The 21,528-nt window shown below is 42.9% G+C and overlaps 1 protein-coding gene across 6 annotated transcripts in view; it reads right to left on the bottom strand.

The window, feature by feature from the left end:
- pcm1 (pericentriolar material 1) overlaps positions 1 to 21,528 on the bottom strand; it is a 51,266-nt gene that overhangs the window by 14,891 nt on the left and 14,847 nt on the right. For all 6 annotated transcript variants that reach the window (XM_012955659.3, XM_018095637.2, XM_012955661.3 and 3 more), the window contains 16 exons: positions 20,862 to 21,039; positions 20,658 to 20,767; positions 19,300 to 19,516; positions 18,416 to 18,599; positions 17,262 to 17,438; positions 15,590 to 15,747; positions 14,996 to 15,207; positions 14,753 to 14,907; positions 14,541 to 14,670; positions 13,726 to 13,875; positions 13,259 to 13,440; positions 12,582 to 12,797; positions 11,897 to 12,119; positions 10,746 to 10,891; positions 10,467 to 10,663; positions 906 to 1,080 (listed from right to left, as the gene is read on the bottom strand). In XM_012955659.3, coding sequence (XP_012811113.2) covers positions 906 to 1,080; positions 10,467 to 10,663; positions 10,746 to 10,891; positions 11,897 to 12,119; positions 12,582 to 12,797; positions 13,259 to 13,440; positions 13,726 to 13,875; positions 14,541 to 14,670; positions 14,753 to 14,907; positions 14,996 to 15,207; positions 15,590 to 15,747; positions 17,262 to 17,438; positions 18,416 to 18,599; positions 19,300 to 19,516; positions 20,658 to 20,767; positions 20,862 to 21,039 — 2,810 coding nt within the window. The remainder of the gene's footprint in view (positions 1 to 905; positions 1,081 to 10,466; positions 10,664 to 10,745; positions 10,892 to 11,896; positions 12,120 to 12,581; positions 12,798 to 13,258; positions 13,441 to 13,725; positions 13,876 to 14,540; positions 14,671 to 14,752; positions 14,908 to 14,995; positions 15,208 to 15,589; positions 15,748 to 17,261; positions 17,439 to 18,415; positions 18,600 to 19,299; positions 19,517 to 20,657; positions 20,768 to 20,861; positions 21,040 to 21,528) is intronic.

Below are 21,528 nucleotides of genomic sequence, written 5' to 3'. Positions count from 1 at the left end.
TCCATAAACGATTTAAGAATCTTGGTCCTTAAAGGAAACTTTAAAACAGAGAATGAAAGGAAGGTATGGGAGTACAAATTAATGAAAACTTTCAACTCTCTGGAGAAGGGACTGAACCTGGGCGTTTGATTTATGGCAAATTATATAGATTAAGAACTGCCTGCACCAAGCCAGAAATACAAACATATGTAGAGACACTGGGCCAGTTAATCACATGGAATTCCTTTTACTTCACACTTAATTAACTTACCCTAATTTATATCAAGCCACTTTGATCCACATTATCTTGTACCATATCTATTTGTCCCTTGCAGACCCTCTTTATATGACTTTGTTAACACCTTCCACACAGATATTCCTTTTTTCTGGTTATTTGATCTATGAGCTGAATGTTGTATATATATATATCAGAGAGCACCACCGCTTCATTGTAATCAGCTTGAAAGAGGAACTAAAATGTTCTGAAAGCTTGCTATGATTATCTTAGTTAGCCAATAAAGGTATCACCTTTATACCACTTTTGTTATTTTTTTTTATTTCAAAAGGGTTATCCTGTAAACATGATGTCATCTTAGAAACAAACTCCCTGCTGACTGATTATGAATTTGGCCTTCTGGACAAAGCTGTTTATGGTCTTCATGTCTACTAAAGGCCAAGAATAAGTAGTAAATTAGATTGGCATCAAGGTTCATCATACAATGTTAAATACACCTTTATACAGTTGTGCTGATTTATGTGAATGAAGAAAGACAGAACACAATTTCACAAAAAAACAGGCATAAAATTGCCCTCAGCAACTGAATTAAAAATGAACTACAGAGAACAGCAATATATATAAATTAGGTCTATCTACTAGACATTTCATAGTGCATAGGTCTCAAGTGTTAAATCAGTTGTGCAATTACCTTTCCTTTTCTGTTGAATTGGATGTATGGCTTTCAAATGGTTTGGGAAAGGCCATATACTCAGTCTTTCCAGAAGTGTTTTGATCGTGTGGCTGGAGAGGGGTGTCAGCATGAGAAGTTACATTTTGGGCAAAATTTTCAAAGCCATGCGGAAAACCAGGATTAAAATTCACCCCTGAGGCAAGACAAAAAATTGTACACACGTAGTAAATAAAGATGGTGTAATTTAGCAGTTTTTTATCAATTTAAAGCAAGAGTGACTGTGCTAACTTAGAACATTATATTAAAGTTAACTTTTAATTTATTATAGAATGTTCTATTCCTAGCAGCTTTACAATTATTCGTCATTATTTATTTGTTATAATTTTTGAATTATTTGCCTTCCTCATCTACATCTTTCCAGCTTTCAAATGGGGGTCACTGACCCCTGCAGCCAAAAATACTATTGCTTTGTGAGCTTCCAATTTTATTTCTATTGTTACCTTTTATTTCTTGTATTTCTATTCAGTCCCTCACCTATTCATATTACAGTTTCTCTTTCTAATCACTGTCTAATTGCTAAGGTAAACAAAACCCTAGCTACCAAATAGCTGATTAAATTCCAAACTGGAGAGCTGCTGAACAAAAAGGAGATTTTGTGTACTCACCGTTAAATCTCTTTCTCTCCAGTCGCTTGGGGGACACAGGAACAGTGGGGTATAGCTGGTACCACTAGGAGGCAGGACACAACAACTAAGAATGACTTTGGCTCCTCCTCTACTGGCTATACCCCCAGCAGGCGGAGCCTAGGTCAGTTTGTACCAAAGTACTCAGGATTGTATATAACCAGAAAAAACGAAAGAACCGAAACTTGTAACTATGTAACATGTCTGATGATACCGCGATGGCCTCTTCTGGGCGGGAAGTCCTGTGTCCCCCAAGCGACTGGAGAGAAAGAGATTTAACGGTGAGTACACAAAATCTCCTTTTCTCCACCGTCTGCTTGGGGGACACAGGAACAGTGGGGACGTTCCAAAGCTGTCCCCGTAAGGAAGGGTGGGAAGAGGCCTAGGTGGAAGATTCCACTGCGGCTTGGAGTACCTTCCTGCCAAAGCGGGTGTCAGATGCCGCAAAGGTGTCGAATTGATAGAATTTTGTGAACGAGTGGACAGATGTCCATGTGGCTGCTTTGCACAGCTGTTCGGCTGAGGCTCGGTTCCGGAAGGCCCAGGACGTGCTCATCCCTCTGGTGGAATGTGCCTTTAGGCCCGGAGGGGGCTCCCTGTTCTGGGCTGTGTAGGCTTTCTGGATTGCTTGTTTTATCCAACGAGATATAGCCGATTTTGATGCCGAGGTGCCCTGGTGTGGACCCGAGGGTAGGACGAACAGGGCATCGGACTTCCGGATGTCGTAGACCCTATGTAGATAGAACTTGAGTGCCCTCACCGGATCTAGGGAGTGAAGAGCTGCCTCCTTGGAGTTGGCTGGAGCGGGGCAAAAGGTGGGAACAACTATCTCCTGGTTGAGGTGGAAGGCGGAAACCACCTTTGGCAGGAATTGAGGCACTGTGCGTAAGACTGCCCTGTCGTGGTGGAAGACTAGGAAGGGAGCCTTGCATGACAGGGCGCTGATCTCGGAGACTCTTCTTGCTGTTGCTAACGCCAAGAGCAGGACTGTCTTCCAGGTGAGCCATTGCAGGGAGATTGATGCCATTGGTTCGAAGGGCTGGTGTTGGAGGGCTCTTAGCACTAGGGTGAGGTCCCAGGTAGCTGTTGGGACTCGGTATGGGGGAGCTATGTGTGTAGCCCCCTGTATGAAGGTTTTCACGTCCGGGAGAATGGCCAGACGTCTTTGGAATAGGACTGAGAGGGCGGAGATCTGCGATTTGATCGATGAGAGGGAGAGTCCCATGGAAAGGCCTGCTTGTAGGAAGTCAAGGATGTTGGGGACCGAGATGGTAGTGGAGTCCACCCCTTTTCTATCGCACCACTGGTGGTAGGTGGACCATACCCTGTGGTAGGTCTTGGCGGAGACAGGCTTGCGAGCTGCCCGCATGGTCTGGACCACAGCTTCAGAGAACCCCTTGCTCCTTAGGATTTGGGTCTCAAGAGCCACGCCGTCAAGCTTAGGCTGGATGGGTTTGGGTGTCGAATGGGTCCCTGAGTTAACAGGTCTGGGAGGATTGGGAGGGTCCAGGGTTCTGCGACCGATAGGTTGATGAGGTCCGAGAACCACGTTCGGCGGGGCCAATTGGGAGCTATGAGCAGGAGGGTCGTGTTCTGCGTCCTGAGTTTCTTGATTGTTCTGGGAATGAGCGGCAGGGGGGGAAAGGCGTAGGCGAGGCGGAAGTTCCACGTGGCTGTTAGGGCGTCGACGTCCAATGCCAGAGGGTCCCGGTACCGGGCGATGAAGTTCGAGACCTTTCTGTTGTGTCTTGACGCCATCAGGTCCACGTCTGGGACTCCCCACCTTGCTGTTATGTCTTGGAAGACTTCCTCTTTTAGCGACCATTCGTTTGGGTCTAGAGACTGCCGACTGAGGAAGTCCGCCTCCCAGTTCAGGAGGCCTGGGATATAGATGGCCGACAGTTGGGTCTGGTTGTTTTCCGCCCAGTGAAAGATTAGTTTGACTTCGTTTAGCGCTGCTCTGCTCCTTGTGCCCCCCTGGTGATTGATGTACGCCACTGCCGTGGAGTTGTCCGATTGGACCTTCACTGCTTGTCCTGTCAGTTCGTGTTGCCAATGGCGTAGGCCAAGTCGGATTGCCCTGATCTCCAGAATGTTGATCGGAAGGGTCTTTTCGGCCGGGGACCACTGTCCCTGGGCTGTTCGGCCCTGTAGCACTGCGCCCCATCCGAAGAGGCTCGCGTCCGTCGTCATGAGGTGCCAGCGAGGGTCGCCTAGGGGTTTGCCTGCGGAGAGGTTGCTGGTCCGTAGCCACCAGGATAGTGACACTCTGGCTTGGTGTGACAATCGGATCTCCTGCAGTAGGGATTTCTTTTTCCAGCCTGCGAGAATATTCCACTGGAGTTCCCTGAGGTGGTGTTGGGCAAAGGGGACTGCTTCGATGGTGGAAACCATTACGCCCAGCACCCTCATGCAGAATCTTATCGTGTGGGTCGGCCTGGAGAGCAGGGACTTGACTCTTGATTGCAGGTGAGCAATCTTGTCTTGAGGAAGACGGATCCTCCTGGCTTGAGTGTTGAATTCCATGCCGAGGAATATCATGGATTGACTGGGCCGTAGAGAGGATTTGCTCAGGTTGATGCACCATCCGAGTTCCTGAAGTGTGGCCATGGCAGAGTAGAGTGCAACCTGTGTCTCCTGATAGGACGGTGCCTTGATGAGGAGATCGTCTAAGTAAGGGGTAATTGATATTCCCTTGTTTCTGATGGTTGCTGTGGCTGCGGCCATAAGCTTGGTGAAGACCCGTGGGGCTGAGGATAGACCGAACGGAAGAGCCGTAAATTGGTAGTGATGGTTTTGGAAGGCAAAACGCAAGAACCTCTGATGGGGAGGGAAGATGGGTATGTGTAGATAGGCGTCCTTTATGTCGAGCGATGTCAGAAACTGATCCGGGGACATTGCCGCGACGACTGACCTGAGGGACTCCATCTTGAACCTCCGCGGACGGATGATTTTGTTCAGCTCCTTGAGGTCGAGGACTGGGCGTACTGATCCGTCCTTTTTGGGGACTACGAATAGGTTTGAATAGAATCCCTTGAACCGTTCGGTTTGGGGAACGGGGGTGATCACTTCTGCGATTAGGAGTTTTGCGATCACGTCGTGGAAAGCCTTGCGCTTTGTTGGTTCCTGCGGTAGTCGGGACATGAAGAACCGGCATGGAGGGGGGGACACAAATTCTATGTGGTAGCCGGAGGACACGATCCTGTGGGCCCATGTGTCCTGGGTGAGGGTGAGCCAGGCGTTGGAGAAGTGTCGAAGTCTTCCTCCTATGGCTATGTGGTCCCGGGGCGGTGCGTAGTCATGCTGAGGGGGATTTGTCGGTAGGCTTGGTAAAGGTCTTTCTGCCTTGCCAAGCTGGTCTATGCTTGTTCCCGAAGCGACTCTTGCCCGATGCCGACTGGCGTGTGGGGGAAGATCTTGTGTGCTTGTTGTGTGAGCCACGAAAAAACCTTCCCCTGCGAAAGGTTGCGCGGGCTTTTGGTTGTGGGAGTAAGGTGCTCTTACCCCCTGTGGCCTGGCTGATGAGTTTGTCAAGGTCCGGTCCGAAGAGGAGCTTGCCCTTGAATGGGAGAGAGGTCAAAGACTTTTTGGAAGAGAAGTCTGCTGTCCATAGCTTCATCCAGAGTGAACGGCGGGCCGCTACCGCCAGGGCGGAGGCGCGGCTGGTCAGTTGTGCCGCGTCTAGAGATGCCTCACAGATGTAGTCGATAGCTTCCTTAATTTGGGTGGCCTGTAGGGAGAGTTCGTGACGAGGGGTTCCCGAAATGATTCCCTGAAGTAATGAATCCACCCAGGACTGTATGGCTCTGCTGACCCAGGCTGTGGCCAGTATGGGACGAAGGGAGGTGCCTGAGGCCGCAAAGGCGGAGCGGAGGAGACTCTCCATCTTCTTATCCATGGCGTCCTTGAAGGAAGAAGCATCAGGAACTGGTAGTGCTGTGTTCTTAGAGAGGCGGGATACCGGAGCGTCCACTGCCGGAGGTGAAGACCATTTTTCGATGAGGTCTGCGGAGAAGGGATAGAGCTTTGAGAATCTGCGATTAACTTGAAAACGTCTCTCTGGTTTGTCCCATTCCTGCTGTATAATTTGGTCCAGCTGGGAGTGTGTAGGGAAAGCAAGAGTGACTGTGCTAACTTAGAACATTATATTAAAGTTAACTTTTAATTTATTATAGAATGTTCTATTCCTAGCAGCTTTACAATTATTCGTCATTATTTATTTGTTATAATTTTTGAATTATTTGCCTTCCTCATCTACATCTTTCCAGCTTTCAAATGGGGGTCACTGACCCCTGCAGCCAAAAATACTATTGCTTTGTGAGCTTCCAATTTTATTTCTATTGTTACCTTTTATTTCTTGTATTTCTATTCAGTCCCTCACCTATTCATATTACAGTTTCTCTTTCTAATCACTGTCTAATTGCTAAGGTAAACAAAACCCTAGCTACCAAATAGCTGATTAAATTCCAAACTGGAGAGCTGCTGAACAAAAAGGAGATTTTGTGTACTCACCGTTAAATCTCTTTCTCTCCAGTCGCTTGGGGGACACAGGAACAGTGGGGTATAGCTGGTACCACTAGGAGGCAGGACACAACAACTAAGAATGACTTTGGCTCCTCCTCTACTGGCTATACCCCCAGCAGGCGGAGCCTAGGTCAGTTTGTACCAAAGTACTCAGGATTGTATATAACCAGAAAAAACGAAAGAACCGAAACTTGTAACTATGTAACATGTCTGATGATACCGCGATGGCCTCTTCTGGGCGGGAAGTCCTGTGTCCCCCAAGCGACTGGAGAGAAAGAGATTTAACGGTGAGTACACAAAATCTCCTTTTCTCCACCGTCTGCTTGGGGGACACAGGAACAGTGGGGACGTTCCAAAGCTGTCCCCGTAAGGAAGGGTGGGAAGAGGCCTAGGTGGAAGATTCCACTGCGGCTTGGAGTACCTTCCTGCCAAAGCGGGTGTCAGATGCCGCAAAGGTGTCGAATTGATAGAATTTTGTGAACGAGTGGACAGATGTCCATGTGGCTGCTTTGCACAGCTGTTCGGCTGAGGCTCGGTTCCGGAAGGCCCAGGACGTGCTCATCCCTCTGGTGGAATGTGCCTTTAGGCCCGGAGGGGGCTCCCTGTTCTGGGCTGTGTAGGCTTTCTGGATTGCTTGTTTTATCCAACGAGATATAGCCGATTTTGATGCCGAGGTGCCCTGGTGTGGACCCGAGGGTAGGACGAACAGGGCATCGGACTTCCGGATGTCGTAGACCCTATGTAGATAGAACTTGAGTGCCCTCACCGGATCTAGGGAGTGAAGAGCTGCCTCCTTGGAGTTGGCTGGAGCGGGGCAAAAGGTGGGAACAACTATCTCCTGGTTGAGGTGGAAGGCGGAAACCACCTTTGGCAGGAATTGAGGCACTGTGCGTAAGACTGCCCTGTCGTGGTGGAAGACTAGGAAGGGAGCCTTGCATGACAGGGCGCTGATCTCGGAGACTCTTCTTGCTGTTGCTAACGCCAAGAGCAGGACTGTCTTCCAGGTGAGCCATTGCAGGGAGATTGATGCCATTGGTTCGAAGGGCTGGTGTTGGAGGGCTCTTAGCACTAGGGTGAGGTCCCAGGTAGCTGTTGGGACTCGGTATGGGGGAGCTATGTGTGTAGCCCCCTGTATGAAGGTTTTCACGTCCGGGAGAATGGCCAGACGTCTTTGGAATAGGACTGAGAGGGCGGAGATCTGCGATTTGATCGATGAGAGGGAGAGTCCCATGGAAAGGCCTGCTTGTAGGAAGTCAAGGATGTTGGGGACCGAGATGGTAGTGGAGTCCACCCCTTTTCTATCGCACCACTGGTGGTAGGTGGACCATACCCTGTGGTAGGTCTTGGCGGAGACAGCGACTCTTGCCCGATGCCGACTGGCGTGTGGGGGAAGATCTTGTGTGCTTGTTGTGTGAGCCACGAAAAAACCTTCCCCTGCGAAAGGTTGCGCGGGCTTTTGGTTGTGGGAGTAAGGTGCTCTTACCCCCTGTGGCCTGGCTGATGAGTTTGTCAAGGTCCGGTCCGAAGAGGAGCTTGCCCTTGAATGGGAGAGAGGTCAAAGACTTTTTGGAAGAGAAGTCTGCTGTCCATAGCTTCATCCAGAGTGAACGGCGGGCCGCTACCGCCAGGGCGGAGGCGCGGCTGGTCAGTTGTGCCGCGTCTAGAGATGCCTCACAGATGTAGTCGATAGCTTCCTTAATTTGGGTGGCCTGTAGGGAGAGTTCGTGACGAGGGGTTCCCGAAATGATTCCCTGAAGTAATGAATCCACCCAGGACTGTATGGCTCTGCTGACCCAGGCTGTGGCCAGTATGGGACGAAGGGAGGTGCCTGAGGCCGCAAAGGCGGAGCGGAGGAGACTCTCCATCTTCTTATCCATGGCGTCCTTGAAGGAAGAAGCATCAGGAACTGGTAGTGCTGTGTTCTTAGAGAGGCGGGATACCGGAGCGTCCACTGCCGGAGGTGAAGACCATTTTTCGATGAGGTCTGCGGAGAAGGGATAGAGCTTTGAGAATCTGCGATTAACTTGAAAACGTCTCTCTGGTTTGTCCCATTCCTGCTGTATAATTTGGTCCAGCTGGGAGTGTGTAGGGAACACAGGTGAGGTCTTGTTATGCCTCTTGAATAGAGCTTTGGCCGAGACCGAGGCGGTTTCAGGCTCCTGCAAGTGTAGCGTCTCAAGGACAGATGAAATGAGAGTGTCTACCGCTTCAAAGGAGTGTTTGGATGGCTCGTTCTCCTCTAGGTCGGATGAGCCAGACAATTCACCTTCAGATAAACTGGCCTCTGGAAGTATGGGAGAGGGTGCTCTGGAGCCGTCCTCGCTCTCCTCGTCTGAGGGTGAGGGGGCTCTGCGCTTGGACGGTTTTGCCCTAGGGTTGTCTAGCCGTGACAGGAGCTTGTCTAGGGAGGAAGCCAGTAGTGGGATGCCTGTTGCCAATTGGGATGCCCACGCGGGTATGGGTTGCGTCTCAGGCTGAGGCGGCTCCACAGGGGCTGGGGGTTCCTCCTGTTCTGTTAGGTTCACTGAGGGGGGAGCAGGCCCTGGGAGTTCCGGATCTGGTTCCCGAGGCTTGCAAGAAGCACAAATGGGGTCTTTGTGACCGGCAGGGAGTCGTTTGCGACATCTGGCACAGGCTAAATACTTTATTTGTGCTGAAGTAGCGCCCCTGAAAAAAAGGCTATCGCTAGAACCCTCAGACATGGTGAGGGGCTGCGACGGAAGCTCACGCAGCGCTACTGGGTTAAGGAAATTTTTTTTTTTTTTTTTTTTGTAATATAATATATATATGGTAAAAAAGGCTCTGACAACTGGCCTGCTGGTGGATAGCAGGAGAGTGGGGCAAGGGATTAGATAGAGGGCCCCTGAAGTGTCTGCTGTAGTGGCAGCAGCTAACCCTTCTGACCTGAGGTGAATCCGCGACGGCTGATACGCTGTCAGCGTCCCCTGTGTCAGACACCCAGGATTCCTGCAGGTGCTAGCTGGAGGAGAGCGGGTAGGTAGCGGTGAAAGGAGTCGCACCCTGAGGTAGCGTGGTCTGAGCTACCGCTAGACACGCTAGGGGCAAGATGGCCGCACTTCCGGGAGCGGGGGAAGTAGGGCGCGAAACCCGGAAGTAGCGCGAGGCTTGGCACTATCGCTGGAAGGCGCGAGAAAAACGGCGCCAATTTTGAATATTTTTCCCCCTTAGGCCACCGTGCGACCGCTTGAGGGGGCGGCTAGAGCCTGAATGATGGCGGGTTCCCGTGCCACATTGCGCATCCCGCGCTGCCAGGGTCTCCCTGCTCCAGGTCTGATGGTGAGAAGGCAGGGGCTGCTGAATAACCGGGGACAGGGGGGGGGGGGTCGAGGGGGGGGGCTGTCCCTGTACCTTAAGCGATCCACTTCCCTGAGGTCCTTCTCTGTCGTCCAGCTGGCTCTCTTCCTGTAAGGAGGAAGAAGAGGTGAAGTAGCTGCAGGCATTAATGGTACTGGTGCCCCGGAGACAATCCCACGTGGGGGGGTGCCAGGAGGAGACCTCCTACTCAGTGTAGGGGTCTTGGCTGCCCCCAAAGTCAATAGCAGACTTAAATTGTAGGAGAAAATAATAAAACGTCCTAACCTCCTGAGGACACAACAAAAACTGACCTAGGCTCCGCCTGCTGGGGGTATAGCCAGTAGAGGAGGAGCCAAAGTCATTCTTAGTTGTTGTGTCCTGCCTCCTAGTGGTACCAGCTATACCCCACTGTTCCTGTGTCCCCCAAGCAGACGGTGGAGAAAAGCTAAATATATGAAAAAAATCAAAACCAATTGCAAATTGTTTCAGAATATCAATGTCTATATCATACTAAAGGCTAAATTAAATTTGATTTACTTCTTTAACTGCTTCTTCTTTTCTGTCCTTAGAAATGTAAATAACTATAATTATTGTTATATCCAGAGACATTCAATAAACTTTCTGTGAACACATTTCATTATCTCTTTTAGAAAAATGTTCGTTAGCAAGATCTGGCCGAACCAGTCATATTCCATCACTCTTTCTGAATAATCCATGATATCCAGGGACAAAAGGAATAAGCTTGCTAGTCAGCTTTATCAGTCACTCCTAGAAGATTTTTTAATGTCAACAACCACACAGTGCTTCTTTTGATACTGAAGGAAAATGACTGCCCTAAAATGCTGTTATGGAATCTTAATAAAGTATATATGACTACCTACATCCAGAGTATGAATGCCTGATTTTTTTTTTATTGATGGAGTTTATAGAGTACTGCCATGAGAAGTGGCCAGTGCAAGTTACCTCAATGAGTATCTAACTATTGAGATATATCATATATTATTGATAAAAGTACACACCCAATTCCTTCTACTCAAGAGCAAAAAATATATTTTACCTGGAACGACACTGGGAATACTGCCAAATGGCATGTTCAGTAAATTCATGGTTGGTGGGAGGAAACCGAAGTTTGTAAATATGTTAGGAGATGTAAGAGGAGGAGGTGCACTGCTGCCTCTGTCTTCTCTCTGTTGGCTTTCTCCCTGCAAGTGCTGCTGTTGCTGTGCCAGAAGATCATTTAACATTTGTTTCAACCTGAAAATATTAGAAATTAGTCTGGTTCCTAAAGCACCCAACTTTACAGCTGTCTTTAATACCCAGGCTATGGTGATCATACCTCAGAACATTGCTTTGTTGCCAGTTGAGTTGAGTGTAGCACTGGTTAAGCTGATGCATGATAAGCTGTACCTGCGGTGCTCCAACATTACTTGGCAATACACTGTAGGGACTCGTTATCATGCTCTGGAGTAAATAAGACAGGGTCTAAAATATTAAACAAAGGGTTTAAAATATTTTCAATTTAGTGTCCTTTTGATCGAGATGCACCTATGTCCCCAGTAGGCATTCTCAACCCCTTTTTACAACCCTTTTTTTTTTTTCAGACCACAATTGCTGTCAAACCACACAAACAAACCGTTCTGCAGAAATAAAACTCACATAAGAGTACAGCTGCTTTGAACAGTGTTTGCCCTTGTTTAGAGTAGGCCTCACTATTCAAATATTGGATTATAAAAGAAGGCAATGGTAAGGTCATGTTATGTACCTTTAGACGCCTAAATCCTAGACGCCTAAGGTGGGCAAGTTAATGCCGCTGCCCCTCTCACTTGCCTGTTTTGTGTCAGAGCGGGGCGAGAGGTGTGCCCATCGCTAGAGGAGGCGAAAGTCTACTTCAAAAATCAGAATTTCAGCTCTAAGTTACTTGCTGGGCGCTGCCTCCTGAGGTGTGTTTCTCAACTCGCCTTATGGCAGAAGTGCCCCTGGACAGTTGCATTCTATCTGCATATGGCTATGAATCAGCAAGTAATTTGCATTTGGCAGACAAATGAGCCCAAGGATCAGCTTGACAAATTCTCATATTATTTCATATAGTTAACAAAACCAAACACTGGTTGAGCAAATGAGTAATAATACAAACTAGGTGGATTACACATTCACAGATATAAAGTTGTACATTTCTGCAAACTATTGTCTCTTGAGTCTATTTCCCTTGTAGGTGGATAGTCCCAGTTATGGCTGTTATGCATCATGGAAAGCAAAGAAAAGAAATAACCCCTTTATATCTATCCCATGGCTACCACACAGCTTCATGCCTGACACTTCCCTGAATACATCAAAGCTGGATTTTTTTTATCCTGCTATATTTACTTCTCAGGGATTCACAACTATAGTGCTGCAGCAAGTATTATGAATAGAGGCAGAGAAGGCCTCTATTTTCAACAAATCTGCCTTTAGACAACAGGAAAAAAGTAAAAAGAAATTCAACAATACCTGCTGATCACGCATTAAAGTCTGACATATATTGGTGCTGTAGTCAAGCTGTTTTTTAATCTGATCAATTTGCCCTTGCCAGTGTTCCTTCTCTTCAACATGAGAAAGCTCTGACATCCATCGATAATTTTCTTGCCGCCGCATACTAACATTCTGCTGTTGTCTTGTTTTAGGAGATGGGCGATGATTGCCCTCAACTGAAAAAGGACGCTGGTTTTTCCACCTAAAAATAAATGCAAAAATAATTTGAAAAGTCCTTGTGGAGGGAACTATATATGTGCACTGTATATATGAATTTGGATATATGTGTATCCATGGTGTATCCATATAGTGATAGCACCAAAATATATACATTTTTATTAAGGACTAAAGGGATTCCTGAAATTTGGTCCAGTTTAATATTTCTATATGATTTTTTTTTTTACCTGGTATCTCATGTCTCTTGGTCAAACTGTGGATGGTTTACATGTACATTTTTGTATTTATTTATTTATTTATTTATATTTGCCACAGCTTGAATGCATTCAAAGTTGTTTTTATTCTCCTCCTGTCTAGGCAACACCAAAGACTGGACTTGCAAAAAATTTGACTTTTGTATACAGTGCATGCAATTAGAAATGCCATTATATACACACACACATATACCATAAAGAGAAAAACTGTTATTTATTAAATTTCAACTAACCCATTTTTGCTGCTTCTTCCATTTAACATAGTCTTTCTAATACTATTCTGATGATAAGAACTGTTTTCACAGGAAGTATTGCCTTGCTCATCATCTTCAATATCTATCTGATGTACATCTGACAGGCATCCTTCATCATCATCATCGTCATCTTCATTATCATCATCATCTTCATCAAGGGCACACTGTGTGGACCCTCCCCAAGTGGCTGTAGTTCTAAAACACCAAAAACAGAATAGTTGTGTATGGTTAACAAAACATTTGTATCTAGTCTATTGGACATCCCAGTAATTGCTCTTACTGACCTGTTTAATTTCAGCAATTTTTCAGGCCATAAAATAAAACTTTTGATAAAAATGTCTTAGTTAAAAGACTTGAAAGAAGAAAATGAAACAGTTTCTTAATTCAGCATATATACTACTACAGTTTATTGGCATACTATGCTCTTAAACACTGTCTGCAGCTGCTAATGGGTAATAGCTTTTTTTTTTTTTTTTGTACCTGAAGCATAATGTCTAGTGTATATGTGTGTGTATATGACACACAGACATACACACATGTATAAGTGAAAGGTTCTCTGCAGATAATGCTTAACATTTTTGTTTATGGGTTTGTCACTGCAGAAATGATAAAATAAGTATTCTCCCACACTTCCACAGCTTTTGCAAAACACTCACTTCTCAGTTCGAGTCTGCTGCTGAAATCCTTGAGTGTCTGAGTCATCACTCCTTACTGAAGCACCAGATGTGTCAGTCTGTCCTTGTCTCCTCTGATGCTCTGCCATCAAAGTTTCCAGTTGCTTTCTTCTCTGCCTCAAATCTTCTCGTAAAATTTGGTGTTTACGAATTTCTGACCAAACCTGCATAAAAAAGGCAAAAAGAATATAAAAACTACATATACCTTAAATCATTTAAATAATCTCTAAGATAACTATTCTGACCCATTTTACTTGCTTTAGAAGCACAGTGCTCATGACCTACATTATTAACATAAGACTTTCTGCTGCTTCAGCAATCTGCTGAATGTAAAAATGTAGACACGTGTCAAACTGTCTTGGAATATCACTTTTAGCATTATAGTAAAAGTGAGGTATCAAGTGAACTGTCCCTTTCAATTGTATTTTCACAGACCAATATTAGATTACCTCATTATCAATAGATGATGAATCTTCAGGATCTGGCATTGCTGGGACAACATTTTTACTGTTTGTAGTGACTTCAGGAGTTGAAGTTGTAGTTGTCATTTGTCTGTTCTGTCTGTTTCTAGGGTTGGTTCCAGCACTAGAGGTGGACAGCTGAACAGAGACAAGTGTTACTAGTCTGAAAATGACCATCATTTAAAGGTATAACATTGTAATTCGGTTTTGAGATCCAGGTAAAATGAGAGCAGATCCATGTCAGGGAAGAGCTGCATTCAAAATTAACTGGTACAGCTAAAAGTATTCTGCTATCTTTAACATCTGTTAAGACAACTAGAGGCCCCTGTTTCACAGCAGTCAAAGGATGATAGATAGTTTCTCTAAATAGGAAAGCTATATCATGTGAGAAATGGAGCAGAATTTTCACAGATGCAGGTAGCTCTATAGACTATAAGATGATTTGTAATCTATATTACTCTATCTATTATTAATCTAATTTGATGTGAAATGTTAAATTGAGCCCCATTTTTCCATTTAATTTCTTACTGATCAATGAGCTTATTTCCTTTTAAGCAAAGAGAAATACAGGTATCACTCCTAAATGTCGAGCAAACCCTGCCCCTGCTTTGAGATTGCTAAATTAATAATGTGCTAGCATTATGTGCTAGCATTATGTTTGCACCAGATTGTGTTTTGCCACTTTATAGCAAATAATGGCAACAAACTTTAATACACATTTACTTGATAAGAGAAAAATTTAGAAATTTTAGCCAAACACAAACACCCTTGAGTAAATATGCCCCATGATGCATTGCACACACCTGTAAGTCAGGACAAGCTTTCCTTAAGGTTTGGATTTTTTCTTGAATCTCAATAAGCTTCTTCCTTTCTTCTTGTAGCTGCCTGAGCTCTCTTTGCTGCTGCTGAAGTTTGGACTCATAGAATTTTTCTCTGTAAGGGAATAACATCACCCATCAGTAGCAGATCAGCAAATACTGACTCACAAAATATAAGTAGAAGAATAGACCATTACCTTGCTTGTTCTTTAAGTGCTATATCTTTTGCTTTTGAAGCATTTGGGCGAGTGTTATTTGGTTGCTGTTTCAGTGTTGTTGTTTCAGGTGGAAGTTGGTCACCACTAAAAGATCTTTCAGGTGCTACAGGTTCTGACTCGGAATCATCACCATACTAATAAAACAGAAGAAAAACAAACTTGGTTCTGTGCATTGGAGCATATGTTAACAATAGGTTTATATACCCTCTTTTATAACTTTACCATTGCCACCAGGTCTTGAAGTTGTTTTAGTTTCTGTTTTGCTGCTACGAGTCGATTGAATTTCTGTTCAAAATCCACATTCTGGACATCATCTGCAACACTGTTTTGACTGGACAAGGAGGCTCTGCTCCCTTGGTCTTCTGCATCTTCATCGTCAGGTTCTCCGTTACCATCCTCTTCTTTATCAGAATGCTCTATATTATACAAGCAATCTAAACAGACAGAGAAATTTGTTAACCCAGTATATATATATATATATATATATATAGGTAGTGATAAGCTTTTTAGACAGATGCTTAGTGAGATAAATATAATGGGTGCTGGAATCATGGACACTTTTCTACAATTTGTGAAAGGTTAGAGGGGGTTGCATGGTTATTGTTTTGTGGTTTATCCCTTATCCATTTATCTACCAATGCAGGCCTCCATAACTCCATTACAGAACACAATGTTGGTGAAAATCATCTAAGACCAAGTGACCTTACACTTAGCAATATCAGCAAACAGTAAAGTCGTTTATTTCTGTGACATAACCTTTAATTGACACTGGCGATATCATATTGCATGATTACATTGTACCTCAATTAAGCTTACCTAATGCTGAAGACATGTTGATAGATCTTAAATTAACAGCAGATCTGTTGTTAATTTCACATTCAGTATTCAGTTGCCTCTCATCACGGTTATTTGTTCCACTCTGGGCATTAGAGTTGATATTCATCTGTGCCCAGCCACTCCTATACTGAGGGTTTCTGTAGAAAACAATTCGGAGTGTTACAAACACATAAAACACAAACTAATTGCAAAAGGTGAACAATGACAAGGGGAAAAGGTTGTATGTAGCTTCTGTCTTACTATATCTACAAAACTAGTAATAAAAATACAAATAAGAATTTGTGAAATTCATGGCTCCCTACAGAGCCTCAATGTCAAAGTAACCCCTGGAGTGATTATTTTCATTAGCCCATAAAATTAAATTTAGCATCAAATAGAAAGATAACAGAAAGGTCTGAATTACACACAAACATCTTTACAAATTCAGACCTTTGTAAAGAGGTTACATTTTGTTGAACAAAAATTCAACATTTAAAGTTAAATTGGATTTTTGTTTTGCATAAAAAAAAATTATTTTTCATCCTATCCCTAGGGTGTGCATCTAGGGCTACATTCCAAGTGCTAAAGAAAATCACTTGAATACCATGAAAAGAGACACTTCGATCTCCAGGCATACACCTGCATACAGAAATCACGAAGTAGGCATATTCTAGTAATATACATAATACAATTACATAGTGCTTTCCAAAACCAACCATTGAATAAAACCTTTTCACAACTCACAAAAATTGTACTTTATTGTGGACGTTTACATATTACATATTTTTTCTTCTACTCCTCAGTCCATCATTCCTACTGGAGGACTGACCAGTTGCTGGTGCAGAGTAAATTTTAAGATCTCTTTAATCTAATCTAGTCTAGTCTGGCAAATTGAAGCAACCACTCCACCACTGCACTCAGGTCACTATACAAACAACCATCCCTCCCCCCCAAGAAATACATTCATTAAGACAGAAACTTCCATTTCAGTTCCTCAGAACAGTCAGATTTATGTAAGTAATTTATGGAATGTCCACTCGGCCACAGAGACATAGCTGTACAGTTCTACTAAATCTGTTTTTGCTGCCTGCTCCAAAAGTTCCACTGCAAAAATTGCAGCCCTGGAACCAACAGTTAAAGCTTGGCACCACTAAAGACTGTGGCACACGGGGAGATTAGTTGCCCATGACAAATCTCCCTTGTCACGGGCGACTACTCTCCCCAAAATGGCATCCCACCGGCAAGAATGTAAATCGACGGTGGGATGGCATACGTGGCACCACGATTTCCCCAAAATCGCCGAATTTTCCTCTCAAGGCAATTTTGGCCAATTGCGGGACATCTCAGCGACACGTATGCCATCCCACTGCCGATTTACACTCTAGCCGGTGGGATGGCATTGCGGGGAGATTAGTCACCCGCAACAACAAAGATTTGTCGCTGGGTGACTAATTTCCCCCTGTACCCCTGCCCTTATAAGGCAAAAATACCTTCCCCCAGAGTGCTATCCGCAATGACTTCCTTATCAACAAACTTTTTGAAAAATTGAGTATTACAGTTCTGTATTAAGAATTTTTTTTTTTTTTTTTTTTTTATAACTCCCATAAAAAAGAACAATGAAATGCAAATACAATAAGTGCCATTGTATGTCAATTTAATATGTTTTCTAGACCTTATATTGGTAGCTGGTTCATCATCTTCTTGCTCAGACTCGTATTCTGAATCTTCAGTTTCATCCTCATCTTTAGTATTTTCATTCATAGCATCTGTCACCATATCGGAAGTCTGTTCATAATAATGAACCAACTCACGCAACTCATTTAGTCTTTTTCTAACCTCCTTTAGCTTCCTAGGAACAGAAAATTGAAATAAAAATGAAGTTTTTAAAAATAAAAGGTTTGGAATTTTCATGTAACAGCTAAATTAAACTTAGTTACAAAACAATTTATTCTTTTCATTGGTTATATCCATATAAACACCTCTTTCCTTGTTTCTTCATATTCTTCAAATATCCTAATACTACAGAGTGTGTTTCCTCTGCCATAATATGCTATACCACTCCTAGATGATCATAGTTGCTGCAATTAACTTAAATGACAAGTCGCTGCAAACAAGGGTGAATCTCAGCCAATAAACTCCACCCATGTGAACAGTGACAGGTGGATGCCATTGTTATGGGTGGATCTGTAGATGATGAACTTGTGGCACAGCTGTAGAACATTGTCCACAAACAGCTCCATTAGATCATTTTTCTTGGAACCATCCATTATTAATTTAAAAAAAAAATCTGGAAAGTGTGTGAAGTTTATTTAAAGGATAAGTAAGCCCCCAGAAAACATGCCTTTTTTCCTGCATCAACTACAGCTCTTTTACTGGCCTCCTTGTCTAGAGTGAAGCCCTGCCCCCTTTTGCTTTCTGAGCACTCCTTCTCTGTCTGTCTGTATGAAGATCGCAAAGAGGTGCCTACTGGGCAGGCTCACTGCCTCTGCTCCAATTAAAATCAATCAGGCATGTGCAGGCTGTAATATGGAGTAATAAATCTAGGTGCAGGAAAAATGTATGTTATTCTGGGGGCTGTATAGAGTACTTTTAGAGATTTTAAAAAAAAAAGTTTATTCATTTTTTTTTTTTTTTTTTTTTTTTTTAAATACACCAATATGTGTATTTTAAAACACAGGCACTATGCACTATGCAAAGTCACAGGCACTACATATGCTGAGCTTGGATGTCCCACATCTCAAAGAATAAGTTACAGGAGTCTATACAATATCACAATTATTTTTTTTGTATTGAAAGAAAATATGGTGCCGTCACCATTAAACATACTTAAGTTTCTCAGCAGGGTTCTGATTCTCTTCATCTTCACTTTCATTAACAGATGCCGCTTGATAGGTTCCCACAGTTATTGGGCTGTTTGCTGCCCTATTATCAGAAGATAATGCAGCAGAAATAGCACAGCCCAAAGTTCTCTGGTCTGTGCTTCTTCGAGGGGAGACTGAAGACACCATAACTACAATGTGAAATAACAATTATAAAGATATAGGAGCATATTTATTACAGTGTGCATCTAACATCACCAGTTTTTTGCCCATAGCAACCAATCAGCAATTAGAATTGAACAGTATCCTACAAGTTAGAAAACAAAAGCAAAGATCTGATTGGTAGCTATTGGCAACATCACTGGTGATGTTGGCTTACACACTATAATAAATATGCCCCATATTCTGGGGTATAAATGACCAGAAACACTTCTGTATTGAAACAGTTCATGTTTTTCGAGAACAATAGAGGAACTCAGCTTGCAATATGCAAAAGGAAGACATTGAGGTATATATTGCCAAACCTGCTCCTAGAGTAGAACAATGTCTATCATTATGGCTTCCAGAGCACAGGTGGTTCTATTATTAATCACTAGTGTACATTTCAGAATGACAGTGACTGATTGTTCTACATAGGCACAAAAGGGAGATCTATAAAATATGCACTGCGAGTTCCGAGTCACTGTTCAATGCAAGTTCTTTTAGTATGAGCAAAAGTATGCTAAAGCGATACTTTTAATATTATCTGAATTATCTTTTAAATTATATTTGACTTGGCCAGAAAATATGGAATGTAAATGTATGCTTACATGTAACCTGCAAAGCAGCCCAGAGGCTTTTGACTGCAGGGCAAAAGTACAAAAGTCCTTCATTTTTGACTCCACAACTTACATGCAGTATTATTCAGGTGCTGGTCATGGAGTGTGTGTAGTTCTCCTAAAAGGGTATCCATTTTCTGTTTTTTCTCCAGCAGCACACCAACTTTATTGAAAAGGGGGCTTTTGTCTTCTAAAGGGGTATCTGAGGAGGAGGAGTTTCTACTTCGGTAAACTTCTCTAGCAAGTGAAAGGCTTTCTGCTTGCCTCCTGTTATCTGGCACAGGTGGATCCTAAAAAGAAAATATCCATTGAATAATTTTCTTATTTATACATTAATCTTTACAATCCACATGCCATTTACATTGCTATAATACTATATACATTACTACATACATTGCTATACTACTATACACATCGATAACTATATACTACTGACAGAATTAGCCATTATATACAATGAAAACAAATACATTCTCACAATAAAAAACTACAGACTATAATACATCTAATATATATATATATATATATATATATATATATATATATATATAATATTAAGTGTGTAATTCACCTTTAAGCTAACTTTTAGTATGTAACGGAATGTCCTATTCTTAGCATCTTTTCCAATGGTAAATTTTTTCAGTTTAATTATTTTGTATCACCTTTCTCTTTTAAACCACTGTTTGGTTGCTAGGGTACAATGGACCATAGCAACTAGATATCTGATAAAATTTGAAACTTGACAGCTGCTGAAAAACTAAAAAAACTCAAAAACGACAAAAGATAAAAATGAAGACTAAATGCAAATATAAAAATATATTTTAATTGTCTACAACATACTAAAAGTTAATTTAAATGTGAACTACTCCTTTAAAGTGCCGGTATAAGTATCAAACCCAAGCTCTTTTTCTTTTCCTTAAAGAAAAAAAATCCTTCCAACCTTATTTAGTATAGAAATTCTTCCTCTTTACTCCATACATCCTTCCCCATGTACATTCCACTTGGTTACCCTGTCCCTTTTACACCAAAAGCCCTCAATTTCCATCATTCTATACATATATATTCATTTCCCAATTACCTTCATCCCATGCTTCTCTTCCCTCTTTATTTATCCCATGCAAAAATCCTTACTTTTACAGAAAAGAAATATTTTCCTCCTCATTTACTCCCCTTCTATAAAGAAGTGCCCCATATCCATAATTTTAACTCATAGTTAACAATGCTAAATACAGGTCTTTGGGTACATGGAGTTAACAGTATAAAAACAGTCCCCAGAATATACTAGTCATCTGATATACATTTCCACTGGGATTATTTAGCACGTTTAGCATGAAAGCTGAATTGGCAATCAATGCCATAATAAAGGGAAATAAAAACAGTAAGGTAAGCCTTTATATAGATATCAGTCACTGCTCTGCACACACAGTTTACCTCAGAATCATGCAGCTGGTTGTGGAAGCGCTGGATCAGATCATTCAACTCTTCATTGAGTTCTGATGCTAAACTAAGACCAGACACACTTCCTGTGGTTTCGGTCACAACTAAGAAAGAAAATACGATTAGGAATAACCCTAAACAATCAAAATTTACAACAACATGTCAGGGAAGTGAATATTTGCAAAATGTTGTATTTACCAGATTCATCCATTTTAGCGATAGTTTGTTCAGCCTTGTGCTGTAATGCAAGTAAGGCTGCCTGCCTTCCCTTTAGTGCCCTGAGCTGCTCTTGCTGTTGAAGCATCCTAGTAAGCAAGGCATGCTGCTTCTTCATGTTCTTCAATTCTTCCTTTGCCTCTTGCTGAGGATCTACACCCTGAAGGGAAAAACAAATCTGCTAAATACCTATAACACTATCAGAAACTATAACATTAATTCAGTTATACCATATTTTATTATTAGTTATTCCCCTTTTAAAAGTTTATTTCACTGGGTGGTGCTAATATGTTTGGCACCCTCCAGTGAATTAAATCAGTATTTTTTTTCCTGGGCTGGTGATCCAAGTCTGGGGATCTCTGGCAAATACAGGAAAGACGTCAGAGTGATGCTTAAAACCCTTAAAAAAATCAGTGAAAAGTCAGTGCATTTTTCCCCAAAAATGCGCTCCGGTGTGGAGAAAAAGTTAATTTAATTCACTAGGGTGGAGGGGTGTGTAACATATTGGTGCCTTTTTTGTCCTTTAAGATCTAGACCGAAACATCCATGAAATCTGAATTGCTCACACAAGGGATGCAAAGTCTGTATGCAATATTTCTAGACCTGCAGTAAGGTAAAGATCAGTAAAAAAAAAAAAAGTGATCTGAAG

This window comes from Xenopus tropicalis, chromosome 1 (genome assembly GCF_000004195.4).
Source record: "Xenopus tropicalis strain Nigerian chromosome 1, UCB_Xtro_10.0, whole genome shotgun sequence".
NCBI classification, from domain to species: Eukaryota; Metazoa; Chordata; class Amphibia; order Anura; family Pipidae; genus Xenopus; species Xenopus tropicalis.
Note: the sequence above shows the minus strand (reverse complement) of the source record. Positions and strands in the feature narration are given on the sequence as shown.